Here is a 20,466-nt window from a genome sequence, read left to right on the forward strand (position 1 = left end):
CGTTTCAGAAGCTGGTAGATTGTTTAGAACATCTCAATAAGTAAATGAGCCTCCACATCACAAGAGAACACATGACTGCGGTTCACCCAGGGCCTGGTTTCCTCCCTTACATTTGGGTTAAACCAACCACTCCCTGAAAATGGGTGAGGATGATGTAAGGCTTCAGAGGATTAGAGGATTTATAGTGAAACACTTCCCGAAAGTTAAGCTCACAGAACAGGGAAATTAAAGTCCAACAATGCAGGATTGGGAATGTTTTCAAAGCCAAAAACCAACATGGAAGGCCTCCTCTTTCTAGAACTATTTTTTTTAGAACGTCTGCACCCTTAAAACATGTTACTGTGCAGCTTTTATTGAAAGAATCAGGTTATTGCAGCGAATCACTGACAAATGATCTCTTGTCTTTATGCTGATAAACATCACGCCCTGAGCGAGACTAAACTATGTTCTACAAGACAGTGTCTTATTACAAGCCTAACCAAGCATTAAATGGGACAATGTAATTGTGTCACTGTGACTCTGTGCCAGAAGTGACACTTAAGGTCTGCTGACAATCAAACAAACGTAGGACTCTCTCTTGAGGAGTTGACTCTCGCCTTGTCAAGAGTCACTTATTAAGAGAGAGGGGGGTTTCTATACAGAAATATATATATATATATAGAGAGAGAGAGAGAGAGAGAGAGAGAGAGAGAGAGAGAGAGAGAGAGAGAGAGAGAGAGAGAGAGAGAGAGAGAGAGAGAGAGAGAGAGAGAGAGAGAGAGAGAGAATATGTATACGGTTGTACTTAGCTGACAACTTGAAATGACGACAGTTTTCACTTTGAGCTATCATGTTTTTCTGACACAGGACTGAAGACCAGATCTGGAATCCAGCTGCTCCTCTCTCTCCTCAACATCCGACCAACCCCTCTCCTCTCGCTGCTTACATTTTACACCTCATCCTCTCCGTCTGTCTGTCTGTCTGTCTGTCTGTCTGTCTGTCTGTCTGTCTGTCTGTCTGTCTGTCTGTCTGTCTGTCTGTCTGTCTGTCTGTCTGTCTCTCTCTCTCTCTCGCTTTCTCTCTCTCTCTCTCTCCACCCCCCACCCCCCTCCCGGGTCCCGACCGTCAGTGTCTCTGATGCCTAAGAACAGCAAGGTGACACAGCGCGAGAACAGCCACGAGCACGTCACAGAGTCGGTGACAGACCTGCTCGCGCACGAGAAGTCGCTGGACCACAAAAGCAGCTCGCTGGATGTCGGAGGTGCCGCTGGGACAAAGGTCCCTCGGCTTGAGGTGCCTGAAAATGATGGCCGACCCGCCTGGAACAGCAAGCTGCAGTATATCCTGGCCCAGGTGGGCTTCTCCGTAGGGCTGGGAAACGTGTGGCGCTTTCCCTACCTGTGCCAAAAGAACGGAGGAGGTGAGGTGGAGACGGAGGCCTCGCTGTAGGCCCGGCTGTAGTGGAGTAGCACAATCAACAACCATACTGAAGAAAATACAGCAATTTTACGTTCAATTACAATTTAAATTATTTTACTGGGTTACAGTAGGCCACATATAACTTCCCAGAATGAGGGGAGGTAATCCAAAAACAGAGGCAGGCCACCGTAGGAGAGTGACAGGACACCCCAGGACATTAGTAGGACAGAAGCATAATACTCAAGGACAGTGGCAGAACATCCCAGGGCCAGGACAGTGGCAGGGCAACCCAGGACAGTGGCAGGACACCCCAGAACAGAGGAAGGACACCCAAGGATAAAGACACCTTAAAGTAGTAGGACACCCCATGATATTAGCAGCACAGCAGCAGTGCCCCCAAGGACAGTGGCAGGACATCCCAAGACAGAGGCAGTACACCAAAGGACAGAGACAGGACACCTTAAGAAAGAAGGAAAGTAGGAAATAGACACCTAAGGAAAGACATCTCAGGATATTAGGAGCTCAACAGCATGAGACCCAGAACAGAGGCAGGACACCCCAGAACAGTGGCAGGTCACCTCAGGACGGAGGCAGGACACCCCAGAACAGTGGCAGGTCACCTCAGGACGGAGGCAGGACACCTCAGAACAGTGGCAGGTCACCTCAGGACGGAGGCAGGACACCCCAGAACAGTGGCAGGTCACCTCAGGACGGAGGCAGGACACCCCAGAACAGTGGCAGGTCACCTCAGGACGGAGGCAGGACACCCCAGAACAGTGGCAAGACACCCCAGAACAGTGGCAGGACACCTCAGGACAGATGTGGGTAAGGTCAGGGAGCTGGCAGTATACCCTACCACCACCATCTGACAAGGACCCTTCTGGATCCTTAATAATGTCTAAATGAATACTAGTGAAGGTATTTCAGTTGTCCAAATCCCTCACACAGACTGTAACTCAGTAGAATATTTTAAGTTATTTGTTGTGGAGATGAGTCAGACAAGCAGACAAATTTGCACATATAAAGCCTGCTGTCTGCTGCTGTCTGATAAAGAGTATTCTAGCTGCTCACCAATCCATTCCAGTGTTTTTGGGGGGGGGGGAACCCTGCATATATCGGTATCGGTTGATATCGGTATCGGAAATTAAGAGTTAGACAATATCGGTATATCGGATATCGGTAAAAAAGCCAATATCGAACATCCCTACTTAAAATCAATCCTAAAACGCATAGGAAGCCAGTACAGGGGAAATGTGCTCTTGCTTACGTGTTCCAGTTAGCAGATGAGCAGCGGTGTTCTGGACTAACTGCAAGCGAGAGAGGGAGGCCTGACTGACGCCAACATATAAGGCATTGCAATAGTCAAGGCGAGAGGTCATAAAATTAAGCATTACATCACGCGACGGAGTGTGTTATACTCATTAGATCACGCCTAGGGGTGGTTGTTAGGCCCGACGTGCAGCATGATCTAATGAGTATAACACACTCCGTTGCGTGATGTAATGCTTAATTACAATGGCCGAATTCACCCAACCTTATTGCTATACAATAAACACACAGTAATTGAAGCATAATGGAGATTTATTCACAAAACCATCCACAGAGAAAGTAGATCCAATAGTAGATCCAAGTCTGACAAAAAAATATATATATCGACGGCCATTTTGTTTTTGTTTTAAAAGTCCGCGATTTTTCTTTTGTTTCACAATAGGTCATGACAACCCAATTACATAATCCAACACATGTGTAACGAACTAACATATTCCAGTTGACTGTATCTTTTTTGGAGGATTCGTTCAAAATATATTCATACTTCCATTTGTCTATCTATGGCGGACTCATTCAGACTCATAAAAAAAAAAAAATAAAAATCGGTTGTGGGAGGGATCTGGAGTGTGTTATACGAAATAACAACGGCTAACTTGACTGTTTCAGCCAATCAGAATCAAGATATTTGCATGCCATTGTATAAGCATGGATAACAGTTTCAAAAACACTACGGATAAAAAAAGGTTTGACCTTGGACAGCCTCCTAAGTTGGAAAAAGCTCTTTCCCACTACAGCATTGATCTGTTTGTCCAACTTAAGGTCACAATATATCTTCACCCCTAGATCTGTGACAGTTGGCTTCACAAAAAGTCAAAGTCACCAGGAGGAGACACATGCGTATTGCTGGGACCAAACACCATAACCTCTGTTTTACGTACACCATTGGCAGCTCAGTGACTCCAATCAACGGGGACGACATGACTGTTCCACTGGCCCACCTTCACAGACAGACTGGGCTGCTGAGAGACAGGCTGTTTGCACAAACATCAGCCAGCTCTAAATATAGCTGCGCTATTGATCATGACTGTAGTTGGAGCAGGCCAGGACTCAAGTGATCCTCTGGTATCAACAGGAAAGAGATAGTGCTCCATTAAAAATGAATGAGTCTGTATAGTGATGATCATTTACAGTATCTCTCTTGTATACATGTAATGGTATGCGCAGAAAGAGTGTAAACTTGCGTTGATATAACAGGTAAAAAGTAAAAACCTCTTTGACATCATGAATTCACTTAAATATCAGTGTCTTTGTGTACCCCCCACACTCACTGTTATGGCCAATGTACTGATTTATTGCACTTGGCTAGGCAGGATTTAGCGACTGGTAATCAAACAGCCAGATTGTGTGAGCAACACCAGGAGGAACACCATCTCTCACTCTCTAATTGGCCTCCTGACAGACAATTACAGACACATTACAAGGTCCATGCTGCCTGGTGGTTATCGCTCTTCAGGTCGGCTCCCTTCCATTCCTCCCTCACTTAATGCCCCCGCCCCCCCCTCTCTCTCACTCTAACTCATCACCTTTAAGACCAGTGAACATGCCAGCCATGTAATCACACAGTTGAGCTGGCCCCAGTTCAGACGGGGCTACGATGGATTGGATTTGGCTGAAGAGGCACAGTATTTGTTGATCTGATCCAAGGACACTGGCAGAGGCCCAAAAACATCTGACCGATTTGTCTTACTGACCTCACTATCTCCGCTACTCCGTTTCCCCGTAGCCCTGTTTTTCCCCCTTGTGCCACGTTACTCCATCCACTACTGTACTTCACGATGTGTGAGCCACTGGACGTAACTCCTACATTGTGATGTGTTATGCGAATAATATTTGTATACAGCTAACGGTGACTCACCCCAGTGCACATCAAACACAGAGGTGTCCTGATTGAAGCTCCCTGGATTAACCCTTTCACTGCCACATGACAGAAGGTTAACCATTTACTATCACACAACCGACGGTCGATGGTTAACCGTTTTGGTAGTGCGGCAGTGAAAGGGTTAAGCTGAAAAAACACGTTTAAACGTCCCCATAACTCACAATTTTTTTTTAAATAAACATCACATGGGTTGGATGGTCTTTGGCTTACAAAGATGGGTAGTATTGTAATGTTATCCAAAATGCCAGACTTTTTGTTTGTTTAACCTTTATTTACCCAGGGTAGGTTCGCTGAGCACAGATGCTCTTTTTCAGGAACGCCCTGCTTCACATTCACACAGTTCCATTCATACCTGGGAGCTGCCCAGTACAACCACAGTCGACACCATTGGCCACTGAGCAACTCCACTGGAGCAGTTGGGGGTTAAGTGCCTTGCTCAAGGGCACTTCAGCGGTAGTTAAGGGGATGGGAGAGAGTTATGAATTCACTTCCCAACGCCCAGATTTTTCCTGCCGGTCCCGGGGATCGAACCGGCGACCTTCCGGTCACAAACCAGCTTCTCTAACCTTTAGGCCACCGCTGCCCCACTCACAGAAAAGTTATGCAAAACCTTTTAAGTATACAGAAACAAGCATGGCTGGAAGCTGTAAAATCAATACCTAGTTAGGAATTATCCTAGATTATGTATAAAAGTAAGTCAGTTTGTCTCTCATCAAGCCGACCTACCTTCCCCTACATTACCAAAAAAATACCTCCAATGAAGTGTGTCAAGACTCACTTCTATTGCTGTTGTTAACAACACTAAGTATATCAACACATTCTTTGGTGTTTTGAGACACGTACTGTAAGTCATGCATTGAACGTTTGCAAACACCAAAATTCTGGTTTTACAAACTCACATTTAGTGTGTCAGCACCTGCAATTGGATTTAGTACCTACACTAAACATTTGAATTAATTCAGTTTACAAACCTGGGGAGTTTCATTGCGTTCTATGGTTGGTTTAAATAATTTGAAGAGCTATCCTTTTAACTGCTGCACTTAAAACAACGTGTTTCCGTATCTTTCAGGTGCCTACCTGGTCCCCTACTTTATTCTGCTCCTCATTATTGGCATCCCTCTCTTCTTCCTGGAGCTGGCAGTGGGCCAGAAGGTCCGGCGTGGGAGCATTGGGGTCTGGAACTATGTTTGTCCTCGTCTGGGAGGGATAGGGGTGTCCAGTTTGATGGTAAGTGAGATGTTTACTTGCAGCATGATTTCAACTGATGATGATGGTGGTGATGATGACAATGGTGTTGTTGATGATGATGGTGATGATGGTGGTGGTGATGGTGATGGTGATGGGGGTGGTGGTGATGATAATGATGATGATGATGATGATGATGATGATGATGATGATGATGATGATGATGATGATGATGATGACGATGATGATGATGATAATGGTGATGGTGATGATGGTGGTGATGATGATGGTGATTATGATGATGATAATGATGAAGATGATGATGATGATGACGATGAAAGCACCTTTCAAAACAACGTTTCAATTGGCATCACAGAATAGTCTAAAAATACAGTAATACAATTGCAAAATGAAAGAAATAAGACCTTACCATAAAAGGCAGCAAAAGTTGGCAGAGGGAAAACAACATGATGGATAAATCAGAAGGCTTTGTTATTACTGCCTCTCGTCATTATTGCCATAAACATGACACATGTTATATGTTTTAATACTCCTTTGTTTGATATATGATATATACAGGGAAACAGTTTGACTATGGCATCGTAGAAAGAGAAGTGGGTGGGTCCTGTGATAAGAATCAGAGAGGCTAGAATCGTAGAATAGTTTTTTATCAGTAGAGCTTCTGCTGAGTGTGTCTGGGTCTCAAGAGAAACAAGCTACTGTAGTGAGTGTGTGATTTATGAAGGTACCTTTTTTCCGCATAGGCAGAAACAGAATACTTCTCCCCTGATGATCAAAAAAGAAAAGTTATTTCTTTTTACATTTCTTTATATATATATATATTTATTATATTATTCAAAGGTATATTTTTTATCTGTGAAACTGAGATGCATCATTCTAATCCTGCCTCTCTTATAGGCCTTTCACACCGGTTCGGAACGTGAAAAATCGGTGCTCAGCTGGAACCGAAAATTTTTTGTTTTTTCCTTGCGAACCGTGACATCATCAGTGGGCGTGTCATATTCTAGGCTGTCAGGACAAGCGAAAACGGCGAACAGCAGAGGTTCGGCATTGCACTCAATCGATCCATTCAACACCAGGAAGCGATTTGCGACTGATCTCAAAATTAGATTAGATTATTGTTATTATACAGCACAAGTACAATACTACGGAAGCCCTAATTCTATTTTATTTACTCCGTTTTCCCGTGATAACGAGTTAATTTAATTAGTTTTCTCGTGATAACGGGATAATTTTCTCGTTATCACGAGAAAACAAAGTCCATTTTCTCGTGATAACGGATTAATTTATTTCAGGGGGGTACATGTCATACAGGTATACACAGTAGTACTGTTACATTTGTGACATACAGGATAAGCAAATATACAGTACTGTTAAACAGAGATCCTAACAGAAAATATACATACAATGGATGGGGAGGAAACTGTACATTTGGAGGGGGTGGGAGGGGTTTGGACATACGAGGGCCAGTTTCGAGTTGCAGCCTCCCGTAGCCAGGTGCTCTTTGAGAGCTCACTTTGATTGCACCGCCGGTAAAGCTGTTGCTAACCGTCTTCTTAGATGACGCACACTAATGTGTATATATATATTATCTGTAACAGCAAGGTATACAGCTATTTCAGCCTGTGTCAGGCCTTGATTGAAGAGATATGTGAATGTGACGCAGTGATCAATATCCTCCTGCTCCTTTAGCCCCTTTTGTGACTGTGATGCACCGCATCAAGGGGCTACCTGCTCCTCTGACACTGAATGATGTTTCCTGCAGTGATCTAATATATACTAGACTATCGTTTCGTTTTCTCGAGATCTCGAGAAAATTATCCCGTTATCACGAGAAAACAAATTAAATTAACTCGTTATCACGGGAAAACGGAGTAAATAAAATGTATGAATGTACGGCCGCTTAGGGCTTCTGTGCAATACACCATCCAACCAGAGTGGATAAATAAATGCTCCAGAAATAAATATGCGTGGAGAAAAGGCTTAGTGAGCCTCAGCGCACAAGCACACACACACACACACACACACACACACACACACACACACACACACACACACACACACACACACACACACACACACACACACACACACACACACACACACACACACACACACACACACACACGTACTGTATACGTTCTAAATGAATCGTTCTAGTAAAGTAGGCTTCTATTATTCTAATGACTTGTTTTATTGGGTATCATATTAGTAAGTCCTACTGTAGAACATGACATATTAGCATGACATCTGATTTATTAATGCCAATACTGAACGACTGCGCAATTGTCTCTTGACAAGTGTAAAATATGGATTAGTCAGTTGCAGTCAATGACAACGTCAGACCCTTTAGCTCAACTGGTTAGTGCGGCTGCCTGTGGATCCTATGGTCCCAGGTTCAAATCTTTCGGTTACACGTGTTTTATTTTTTTCAATTTATGCATTTATTTATTTCTGGAGCATTTTTTTTATCCACTCTGGTTGGATGGTGTATTGTACTTGTGCTGTATAATGACAATACATTTGAATCGGATCTCATCTTGAGATCGCTACCTGTTGAGTACATGGTGCAGATGCAATGCCGAACCTTTGAAGCTGTTTTGCACACGGCACATTTTCCCACTGTTGTGTTCATATAGTTGTGTTGTGTTTACTTCCACCTGAGTAACGCCCCCCGTTGATGACAGAGGATGGTGGAATGTTGGTTCTGCTTAAATAGGTGTAATCGCGGGCTCAATACAATGTGCTTGATAGTACAGTGCATGTAACAGTATGTAAACAGCCAATAATCATGTGTATTTGGTGTAATAGATCAGGGCCCCATTCCCCGTACCTGGTTCAACTAAGTCGATCAAAAGTCCCATTAGCCAGCTTAAATTAACCCGATGATTGAAGTCAGGCTATCTCGGTTTCGCTAAGGCTGATTCGAACCAGACTTCAGTAACCAGGATAATGGCCGTTTTACCTGAAAAGGGGTCGATCCCCGAAAACCATGATTTTCTAACGAGAAGATATCACAGACAAGTTAAATGCATATCTATAGGCACATTTTAAGTCCCTCATTACCCCAATCAATCAGATTATATTTCTTTAAATGTGCCTGCTGGCAGTAGGCTTAATGGAATGAATAATCTAATGAGATCTTGTTGGCGAAAATGATTATTTCAACTCTTTCAGAATAAGTAGATAAAAACAAGCCCAAATAGTATCTAATTGATACGAATTAATAGATACTTATGAGGATATCTGTACTGTATTCGCTTTGGTATCATGTACTATATAAATACATGGTTCCCAAAGTTTTCAAGGCGCGACCCCCGAAATAACGGTGTCAGAGAGGCTTGGAGGCTATTAACAGTTTCACTATTAATCAGGTTTTAATCTGTTTCGGACATCATCCATACATGCATTGAATTGATTAACCGTTGGTTTATACCAGTCATGTTCATCACCCTCTTTTTCATCATCAGATAACAGTGCTTGAACAGATAAATGTATTTTCTCAAATTCATTCATCAAAACGTCAAAGGCTTGCAATTGCTCATTCACTTTTCTCAAGTCACGTCCACGTCATCAAGTCCGTCAAACAGCGCATCTCCTCAGACATTTTAATCCCAGTGACAATATCACAATAACGTGTGACAGTGATACAATTCAACAATCCACAGATTCAGATTCCTCGTAATTCACATCCACAATCCACACGTAAAGACGCTTCAATTTATGCTTGAATGAAACACAATCCGGGTGCTCCGGTTAAAGGGGAACTATCTTATAAATGGCATTTTCCAGTGGTTTGCATTGTTTTCTAGCAATGTGGGGTTGTACCAACACTGACTAGATGTGAAATTCAGTCCCATTCCTCCAGTTCAGCTGAGACAAAAACCTCCCCCACTAAACCAAGCCATTCTGAATTTACATCGATCTGTGACGTGTAAGAATGTGATACATTTATATGAGCAGCGAGTGGAAATAATGTGGAAGTGGTTTTGACAGCAGAGACCTTCAGCTGTTCACACACAGTGAATCACACACAGATACTAGAACTAGATCAAACGGGTGGGAGGGAATAGGTTAGGTTTAGGTTTACTTTATTTGTTCAAGGGGGACAGTGTACATTAATAAAACATTTTACAAATGTAAATGCACCCAATTTTAGCCAAAAGGCTAATTTCCATTGGCAGTCCCCCTGCCAGAAAGTACAGGCTAAAATCCTGTGTAAAAAAAAGGGTTAGCAATAAAAACAGAATAGAATCAAGATAAATAACATTAGAATAAAAACACAACAAAAGCACATAGACATAGTAGGGATACAGGTCACAATACAGTCATGGACACAAGGACAGAGCACATCATGACATATTAGGAGACCCAGACATAGACAGACGCACCATATCCACACACACACATACACACACAGACACCTCAGTGTTGACAGTTCTGGTTTTCAATGAGCCATTCCCTAACCCTGCACTTGAATGAATGGTATGATGTGGACACTCTAATTGTTTGAGGAATTGAGTTCCATTGGTGGGATGCTCTGTATGAGAAGACGGCATGGCCAAATACACTTTTTTTGAAAGGGATTGTACAGTCCCCCCTTGCCGCATCTCTAGTGTTGTTGAGGCAGACTTGAGGTTGATGAAACCGGACAAAGGAGGAGGAGCCAATCCACACTTTATTTTTTAAAACTAGACAGACGTTTTGATATAGGGTCAGGTTTTCCCAACTGAGTAGATTATATTTCTTTAGAATGTGACAATGATGGTACCTGAATGGTTTCTTGTCTAGAATTTTTATTGCTTGTTTGTAAAGTGATTGAAGTGGTTTCAGAATGGTGGAATGTGAATTGGACCAGGTTATCAAACAGTATGTGATGTGGGAAAGAACCATTGAATGAAAATATAGCTTTGCTGCCTGGGTTGAAAGGAAGTTTCTTATGTACCTGAAGTTTGATAGGCTGAACTTTATCTTATTGCAGACTTTTTTTATGTGATTTTTGAAGCTAAGGTTTGGGTCTATGTGTAATCCTAAATATTCTGATACTACCTGTAATTTCTGACCAGAGATGAAGATATCCTGCTCTGCAACTTCTCTATGGCCCTTGGAGAAGAACATACAGACAGTCTTAGAGACATTCAATTGTAAACAGCTGTTCTTAAGCCAGGAAGTGACTGGGGGGGAGCTCTCTCTCTCTCGCTCGCTCTCTGTAACTGAGGGGTTACAAAACCCTGACTGTATTAAAGATTGTGATAGATTAAACCACTGCTAGTTATGTACTTAGTATTACTGGCCAGACAGTACATCTAAATATGGCAGACACTCATAATAACACGGCACTGACAAAGAAATATCATTGAGGGTATTTATTATTATGCAGTAAATGTACAGATATGAGAATTAGGGTCGCGCTTGTATGGCGAAGAATATGCATAAGTCAGTCAGTAGCAGAAGTCAATGGGAATAGAATAATTCCTACGATGGGGTACTAGGCTAACGCCGCCTGGCGTAGGATGGCAATTAGAGGGGGAAACGCTGGTACCGCTGGAGACAATGGGGTTCCTCCCAGAGTTGTAAGCTCTGGAGGAGAGAGGAATGTTCGGATACTCAGTCTGATCAATTGAAGAAGAAGGGGGTTCACGTACAGAATCCAGTCCTTGTAATCCAAAGCTCAGCATCAAAAGCAATAACTGTAATCCAATTGCACGATAGCAATGATGATAGCCAGCTAGCCTCGGTCCATGAGGCCAGCCCGAATGTAGATCCTCAAGGTGGTTAAATCCAAACGACAGTGGAGATTAACGATGCTCTTCTCCAAGGGTACGTTCCACAATCAATATAATCCAACCAATACTGGTTCTGCAATCGCCGCCGTCGGTTCCAATGTGCACATGTCCAGTAGGTTCTCCGACTAGGCCTCCTCGTGTGCTGGCACCAATGTATTTAGTCCACGCACCCTGGCTAAGGTCCACTAGCTAAACGAACGAACTGCTGGGTAATGCTGCACACGAACGAACCGCTATTGGCACGATACACAATAATTAACGACTCTTTACTTCACATTAAGCTAAGTCGAACTTGACGTTACTGCATTAAATCTGACACTTTTACTATTCACTTCGCACGTGGTTCTCAACGCTCTGTTAGACGAACTGCTTCTCACTACATGACTGGATGAACGAACAGCTACTGTTCGCACCTGCCGCCATATATATACTTAAGTGGCTATCTAGTGCCGAACCTCAGTTCTCGTCTCGAATCAATGCGCCGTCTCCGGGCATGTTGCGACATGCCCGGACTCACCTTTGAACCTGACTTTGGGGGCTTGCGGTCTGGCGCCGATAGCGTTATCCAATAAGGAAAGCGAATATTACTAGGATTCAAACGCAGGCTTAAAGGGATATAACGTGTATATATAAATAATATACAAGGTATATAAAACAATAAATGTAGATTCTCAGCTTTAATCTGGCCCTTCACAACACTCTCTCGCTCGTTCTCTCTCTCTCGTATCAGCACTCGCTGCATCACTGTCAACGTGTTGCAAAATATCAGCGCACGCTCCCACGCATGCGCCCGTATTCTGATCCGTGCAATAATATTCACAGGGTATATATTGTCTTTTGAAACAACGGCAGCTTCCTCGTAGCGATGGGGGATTATACTGGAGCAAAAAGATCGCTATTATGGGATGTTGATCTATGCGATCCATTTCCAGGTTGTATAATACTATATACGTCCTAAATAATGTTGTTTATTGAGTTATGGCAACGGATCGATATCCAGTGTGTCAAGATGGAGTCCCGCGAGCGATAGCGAGTGGCCGGACAGAATAGCGTGCGGACCAAGCATTTCCGGTCACTTCCGGTTTTGGCAACTCGCCGATCGGCCACCAGGTGGCGGTATTGAAGCGTTGGAGAGTTGAGCGGAGATCTACAGCACCAGTCAAGACTCTGTGGGTGAAATGTGAATACCATGATGAAAATATTGAAATATTTTGATATATTGAAATATTGATCTCAATGACGTGGTAATCAGTCATTGGCAGACAACGCATGGTGGAGAATGACGTGTTAATCAGTCATTGGCGGGAGATGGGTTTTTAACTAAACCTGCGCTGGAAGAGGTTAAAAATGTTCGATCTGTTGCCATAGTGATTTAGATAAACCTGCTTTGTGGAACCGAAAAGCCTGACTTATGTCAAGTTATCCTGAAGATTATCCGGCTAACTCAGTTAGCCACGTACGGGGAACAGGGCCCAGGAGGGACGAGTCATATACAGTAGACACAAGAGCCTATTACCCTCTTGAATGATGCAAGTGAAGTGGAGATAGGTATTGAGCTGTTTGACGATGAGCATTACAGCCTCTTTTTGGAGTCACATGACCAGCAAAGAAGTAGCTATAATAATAACAACAACAACAACAACAACAACAACAACAACAACAACAACAATAATAATAATACAATCATTCACACAATAATTAATTGATTTCCCAACCTTATGTGGTTCCTGAATGTTCACGATAGCAGTGTCTGTCTGAGAAGATTGACAGGAACATGGGACATGTGCCATGTTTGGAGTCTCATTCACTGATTTCTTTCTCTCTATATGCAGATCTTATTATATGATTTTGGTCAGTGTAATAAGAGAGAACATCTAATACTGGACCTTTTATTATTGTATACTTACTGTATACTTATAATGTATACTTTCTTTGCTGCCCATCCCTATCGCCACAAGCAGAGGCAATGTTGTTCATGCACAATTCCAACTCCAAATCCCAGTGTATATTTGACTCTATGTGCTCTTACAGTAAAATTTACTCTGTGATTTTTGTTGTGTTAAAGGACTCTCCATCTCTAACACTGTGAACATAATGTCTGTCTCTGCAGGTGTGTGGCTTTGTGGGGCTCTATTACAACGTGATCATTGGCTGGAGCATCTTCTACTTTTTCCAGTCCTTCCAGTATCCTCTGCCATGGAGTGAATGTCCGGTCAGATGGAATGGAACTCTTGCTAGTGAGTGGAACCACAAATGCTAACATGGGATGTGTAAACAAGATACTTTTTCCAGCTCCTCTGACACTAATCCCAGGGTTCCCATGGTCAGGGCCGCCTCAGGGGGTGTGCGAGCAGTGCGGTCGCACAGGGCCTCGCGGGAAGGGGGGCCTCGCAAAAAAAAAAAAAATTATTATTATTTTTTTTTAATCATTTTTATTTTTTTTTAAAGAAATTGCGAGGCCCCCCTTCCTGCGAGGCCCTTTTTCTTCACAGACCTAAAATCTAGTTTTGCTTACATGCTTATATATTTCACATTAGACGTTTGTAGAATAGTGTTCCGGTTTCTGCGGCTCTGCTGCTCTGCAGATAGACACATTTGTAGAATAGTGTTCCGGGCTCTTCCCGGATCCACGAGGGAAGGGGCTACAGTCAGCCAGGTACAGGATCTATTCAGCGCTATCCAGAGGAGCGAGTGGATGTCTTTTGAAAAGCAGCATGGAGCAGAAGAAATAACACTGTGTGCCATAAGCTTGTTATCAATACCAAGTATGATGGTTATGCCAACTTTGCCAAGACGAAGAGGATGTTCGGCAGATGGACTGAAGATGAAATTTGTTGCATGTTAGAACCTTCAGTCAGGCTATAGCTATGTTCGCTAGTAGCAATTAGCTAAAGGCAGGGACGCGTAACTAGCGTTAGCTAATGCTAGCTAGCTAGCGTTAGCTAACGCTAGTTACCGACGCCTGCCCCGTTCCTGCCTTTAGCTAATTGCTAAGTTATCGAGTGCTAACGTGTGGCAGATAAACTAGGACTCCCAAGGGACTGGTACTTTTCATCTCCACGGAAAATACGTCGATGTCGTCTCCTTCCAACTTTGCCATTGATTCTGCGTTAGGGTGAGTTTTTCATGCAACCTATTCTATTCCCGCCGTTGAGCTCTCTCTCTCTCTCTCTCTCTCTCTCTCTCTCTCTCTCTCTCTCTCTCTCTCTCTCTCTCTCTCTCTCTAAAACACAGTGCTTCCCAATCCTCTCCTTGAAGCACCCCAGCCGTTCCATGTATTTGTTAAATTCCACCACCAGCACACCTGATTCAACTTAACAAGCCCTTTATTAGTTGAATCAGGTGTGCTGGTGGTGGAATTGAACAAATACATGGAACGGCTGGGGTGTCTCGAGGAGAGGTTTGGGAACCACTGCTCTAACACACACACATACATGCTCTCTCTCTAACACACACACACACACAGACATGCTCTCTCTCTCTAACACACAAACACACATGCTCTCTCTCTCTCTTTCTAACACACACAGACATGATATCTCTCTTTAACACACAAAATGACATGCTCTCTCTCTCTATCTTTATCTCTCTTTCTAACACACACACACATATACATGCTCTCTCTCTAACACACACACACAAACAGACATGCTCTCTCTCTCTATCTCTCTCTTTCTAACACACACAGACATGCTCTATCTATCTCTCTCTCTTCAATTCAAATGGGATTTATTTCACATTCTTGTATTCTTGTGTAGGTATGGGAGTTTTGAGTTATTGTCCATTAGGGATGCCCCAATCACGTTTTTTGCCACCGATACCGATCACCGATCGTCGTGAGCCATATCGGCCGATACCGATCCGATACCGATCGTTTTTGATTAAAATAAATTAAAATTTATTTTATATAAAAAAGATTTTTTTTTTATAAAATATATATATTATATAATTAGACTTGTACTTGTATTATCTGCGAGACATCGCCACCACGCAACAAGCTCCACTGTCTGTGTGTACTCTAGTAGCCTCCAGCTACGGCCAGGATTCTCCGGAGCTGCAGCTGGACCTATACTCGAGTAGCCTCGAGCTACGGCCAGGATTCTCCGGCGCTGCAGCTGGACCCTAGTATTGGTATAACGTTAAATCACATTCACAAGCCCTCAGCTCGAATACGCATCGAATCAGTGTTATAAGACATTGATATCAGGAGCTATCTGTAGCTACTGCTAGCCGGATATATAACGTTAATACAACGCCTTATTTTAGTTAATGTTAATACTAACGAATTATTTAGTTCAATGGGACATTTCGATTTGAACAGTGAACTAGCTTGCGCTAACGTCAGCTAACAGCTAACAGCTAACAGGTATCATACACGTCTCTACTAGACTTTGTGGAGCGTTTATGTCAGGAGCTATCGGTAGCTGGCCGGCTAGATACCGTTCGGTTAGACAATGCCTCATCATGTATTAAACTAAAAGTGAATAGTTGACTGGGTCATTTTGTAACGGTAGCTAAGCTAACGTTAGCTCAAGGAGACGCCGTCCTCCCGTGTCCCGTGTCTCACTAGACTAGACCCGTGTTTACATGCGTACGGGAGGGGCTGGAGGAATGAGCAGACGCCGCACCACCGGTGTCTGAGACAGAACTCAGCGACAGCGTGTGATATCGGGTTTGACGATCGGTGAAAATAAAGCATTATCACGATCACCGATCGCATATTTATACTGAATATCGGCCGATAACGATCGGTGGCCGATCGATCGGGGCATCCCTATTGTCCATGTTTTCAAAGTCTCTTTGGGTGTTTGCAATTTGTGGGAAGTATATGTCTTGGTATAGTGGGCAGGTTGTTAAGAAGTGGAGCTCGGTTTCCACCTCATCTTGTGTGCAGTGGGTGCATAGTCTGTCTTCGCTTGGGAGCCAGGTCTGCCTATGGCGGCCTTTCTCGATGGCTAGGCTGTGCTCGCTGAGTCTGCACCTAGTCAAGGATCTTCTTAGTATTGGGTCAGTCACAGTGCTCAGGTATTCTGCCACTGTGTACTCTCTGTTTAGGGCCAAATAGCATTTCAATTTGCTCTGGTTTTGGGTTGTTTCTTTCCAATGTGTGTCTCTCTCTCTCTCTCTCTCTCTCTCTCTCTCTCTCTCTCTCTCTCTCTCTCTCTCTCTCTCTCTCTCTCTCTCTCTCTCTCTCTCTCTCTGGCCTTGCTCTGGTGGAGGGTCAGGGGCATTGCCGGGTCTGTGCAGCGATAACACTGTATATTGACTGTAGAACGGGAGCTCTCTCTCGCTCTCTCGCTCTCTCTCTTGCTATATGTTGACTGTATCATGCCCAGCCTTGGGCAGCGCTATTATTTAAGAATATGTTGACTGTATGAAAAAAAAGAAGAAAAAATTTTATATAATTTTTTTTTTACCGTTTAGGGGGGGGGGGGGGGGGGGGGCTCGCGTTTAAATCTCGCACAGGGCCTCGCATTTCTCCCAGGCGGCCCTGCCCGTGGTCATGGATAAATGTGAACACAATCAGGGAATACAACCTTAACCTGGAAAGTCATGCAAAAGTCATAGAGAAGTCTTTCAAATGTTTTAAACCTGGAAAAGTCAGGAAATTGTCATACAAGAATCAAGTAAAAATACAATATCTCACCCTGGTGTTAACCATTCATTTTGTCTAGTCTAATATTTTAACTCAGAATGTTTGTGTAGTTCTCTTTCTTCCGACATGGCTGCCTCTAAGCATTGGTAATCACTTTTGAAAGAAAATACCTAATTTATGTGCAGTAGTTGAATCATTGGAAAAGCATGATCTTATACTGTTCCACTGTGACTTGTTCACAAGATCCAGTAATAAAACCCCAATTTATTTTATATATATTTATCTGTCCTATAGAACACATTCTTTATGGAATCCTTTTGATCGGTCCTATAAAACACATCCTTTATGGAATCTTTTTGATCGGTCCTGTATAGAGTATAGAACACATCCTTTATGGAATCCTTTTGATCGGTCCTATAGAACACATCCTTACCCACAGTTATATGTAATACGTTATTCTTGTGCCTCAGACAGTACAGTCAATCTTTGTGAACATGCAGCACTCACTCCTAAAGCTATAAATCAGAGAGAGAGAACCCTTTCATTTATGATGTTTCTGCTCCATAGACAATAAATGGGGATATGATTTTGTGTTGCTGTAAAATGTAGAGTTCTCCCCCAAATTAGGTGTTTGCCAATCTTCTAGTACTGCCAACAGGTTGTAATCTAAATGTAATCTAATTTGGTTGTAATATATTTCATACACCCACAATATGCATGCAATATTGTCTATGAGCAGCCCCAGATTAAATTAAAGGTTTTCTAGCTCTAGGTAAAGAAACTGTGTGTGTGTGTGTGTGTGTGTGTGTGTGTGTGTGTGTGTGTGTGTGTGTGTGTGTGTGTGTGTGTGTGTGTGTGTGTGTGTGTGTGTGTGTGTGTGTGTGTGTGTGTGTGTGTGCGTGCGTGCGTGCGTGCGTGCGTGCGTGCGTGCGTGCGTGCGTGCGTGCGTGTGTGAGTGTGAGTGTGAGTGTGAGTGTGAGTGTGAGTGTGAGTGTGAGTGTGAGTGTGAGTGTGAGAGAGAGAGAGAGAGAGAGAGAGAGAGAGAGAGAGAGAGAGAGAGAGAGAGAGAGAGAGAGAGAGAGAGAGAGAGATGCTTCTCCCAGATCCAGAAACATGTATAATTTCACCAAGGTTGACTGCTGAATATATGTGCATAGATAAATGTCAAGTGTTTGTTCACACTCTGCATACTAAGTGCAGAGATAACCTTGTTTAGTCCCCCTGTCTGAGAGAGACATCTGAGAGCCGCAGAACATTGAGATGTTGACCCTGAGCAATACATTTCCTGCTGCCTTTAAGAAAAAGGTTCATGGTATTTCCATCATTTGCCCTTTACGAGGATGGTAGTGACCAAAGAAATGGTGCAAATACCATGATGATTTAAGTTGGATTATACCATGGCATTATATAAAGGGATAGTTCAGATGTGTGGACATTTAGTATGAAATACTTGCCAGTAGTGTAGTTGAAGCAAAGCTGTTAGCTTACTTAAAGAGTATTTTGTGATTCTGATTCTTCGTCTCCCTGCTGACCTCCACCCTGCACAGTTGTAGAGCCGGAGTGTGAGAAAAGCTCTGCCACCACCTACTTCTGGTACCGTCAGACCCTGAACACCACCAGCACCATTGCAGAGAGCGGTGGCCTCAACGTCAGGATGACTCTGTCTCTACTGGTGGCCTGGATCATCGTCTGCCTCGCCGTCATCAGAGGCATCGCCTCGTCTGGAAAGGTAGTGAGCTCAAAGTAGAGCCGGGTCATATGGAAACAAATACATATCACCATGTTCAGAGTAGAGCCGGGCCATATGGAAACAAATACATATCACCATGTTCAGAGTAGAGCCGGGCCATATGGAAACAAATACATATCACCATGTTCAGAGTAGAGCCGGGCCATATGGAAACAAATACATATCACCATGTTCAGAGTAGAGCCGGGCCATATGGAAACAAATACATATCACCATGTTCAGAGTAGAGCCGGGCCATATGGAAACAAATACATACAGTATCACCATGTTCAGACTAGAGCCGGGCCATATGGAAACAAATACATATCACCATGTTCAGAGTAGAGCCGGGCCGTATGGAAACACATACATATCACCATGTTCAGAGTAGAGCCAGGCCATATGGAAACAAATACATACAGTATCACCATGTTCAGACTAGAGCCGGGCCATATGGAAACAAATACATATCACCATGTTCAGAGTAGAGCCGGGCCATATGGAAACAAATACATATCACCATGTTCAGAGTAGAGCCGGGCCATATGGAAACACATACATATCACCATGTTCAGAGTAGAGCCGGGCCATATGGAAACACATACATATCACCATGTTCAGAGTAGAGCCGGGCCATATGGAAACAAATACATATCACCATGTTCAGAGTAGAGCCAGGCCATATGGAAACAAATACATATCACCATGTTCAGAGTAGAGCCAGGCCATATGGAAACACATACATATCACCATGTTCAGAGTAGAGCCAGGCCATATGGAAACACATACATATCACCATGTTCAGAGTAGAGCCGGGCCATATGGAAACACATACATATCACCATGTTCAGAGTAGAGCCGGGCCATATGGAAACAAATACATATCACCATGTTCAGAGTAGAGCCAGGCCATATGGAAACACATACATATCACCATGTTCAGAGTAGAGCCAGGCCATATGGAAACACATACCGGTACATATATCACCATGTTGAGAGGGACTTTTTTTTATATTGATATACATTATGATATATGCCTTGTTATGGATAATTACATGTTGCGTAAGACATTTGATTTTTATCTTATCAAATTGGCCTGCATGGTAATGGGAAGTGTGAAACTGAAACAGTTTTATTAATCTTTTAGGGGGAAATATTTAGATTTCTTTTTAGAGATATGACTCAGTCTCACGATCTTGTTGGTTGTAGTTACTGTGTTAACGATAGGTTATGACTATAACCAAGTTCTGTTAGTTAGGGGCGATGCTTGGCATCACTACTGCACTATCTCGCGTACGTGCACGCGTACTGAATAAACCACAAATGTACCTCTAATACCAGTATTAGTCTGACCACACCCCTCATCAGCTTACCTTCATAAGCAGGTGTGTGGTCACCTGCTCTCCTCCTTCCCAAGCTTTCACCACAAGGTGAGGACAAGGGCTGCAGCGGCCGTCTGATGCCAAGCATCGCCCCTAACTAACAGAACTTGGTTATAGTCATAACCTATCGTTCTGTATCGTTAGTGGCTTAGCTTGGCATC

At 43.3% G+C, this 20,466-nt stretch overlaps 1 protein-coding gene across 1 annotated transcript in view; it reads left to right on the forward strand.

Moving 5' to 3' along the window:
* Positions 1–1,116: 1,116 nt before the first annotated feature.
* LOC311230496 (sodium-dependent neutral amino acid transporter SLC6A17-like) overlaps positions 1,117–20,466 on the forward strand; it is a gene marked incomplete at both ends in the record, with an annotated part of 32,943 nt that continues 13,593 nt past the window's right edge. Inside the window, 4 exons of the mRNA XM_084316785.1 lie at positions 1,117–1,399; positions 5,676–5,833; positions 13,709–13,835; positions 18,742–18,923. Of these exons, the coding sequence (XP_084172911.1) occupies positions 1,117–1,399; positions 5,676–5,833; positions 13,709–13,835; positions 18,742–18,923 (750 nt within the window). The remainder of the gene's footprint in view (positions 1,400–5,675; positions 5,834–13,708; positions 13,836–18,741; positions 18,924–20,466) is intronic.

The sequence above is a fragment of the Notolepis coatsorum genome, assembly GCF_963971535.1.
Source record: "Notolepis coatsorum genome assembly, chromosome: 6".
NCBI classification, from domain to species: domain Eukaryota; kingdom Metazoa; phylum Chordata; class Actinopteri; order Aulopiformes; family Paralepididae; genus Notolepis; species Notolepis coatsorum.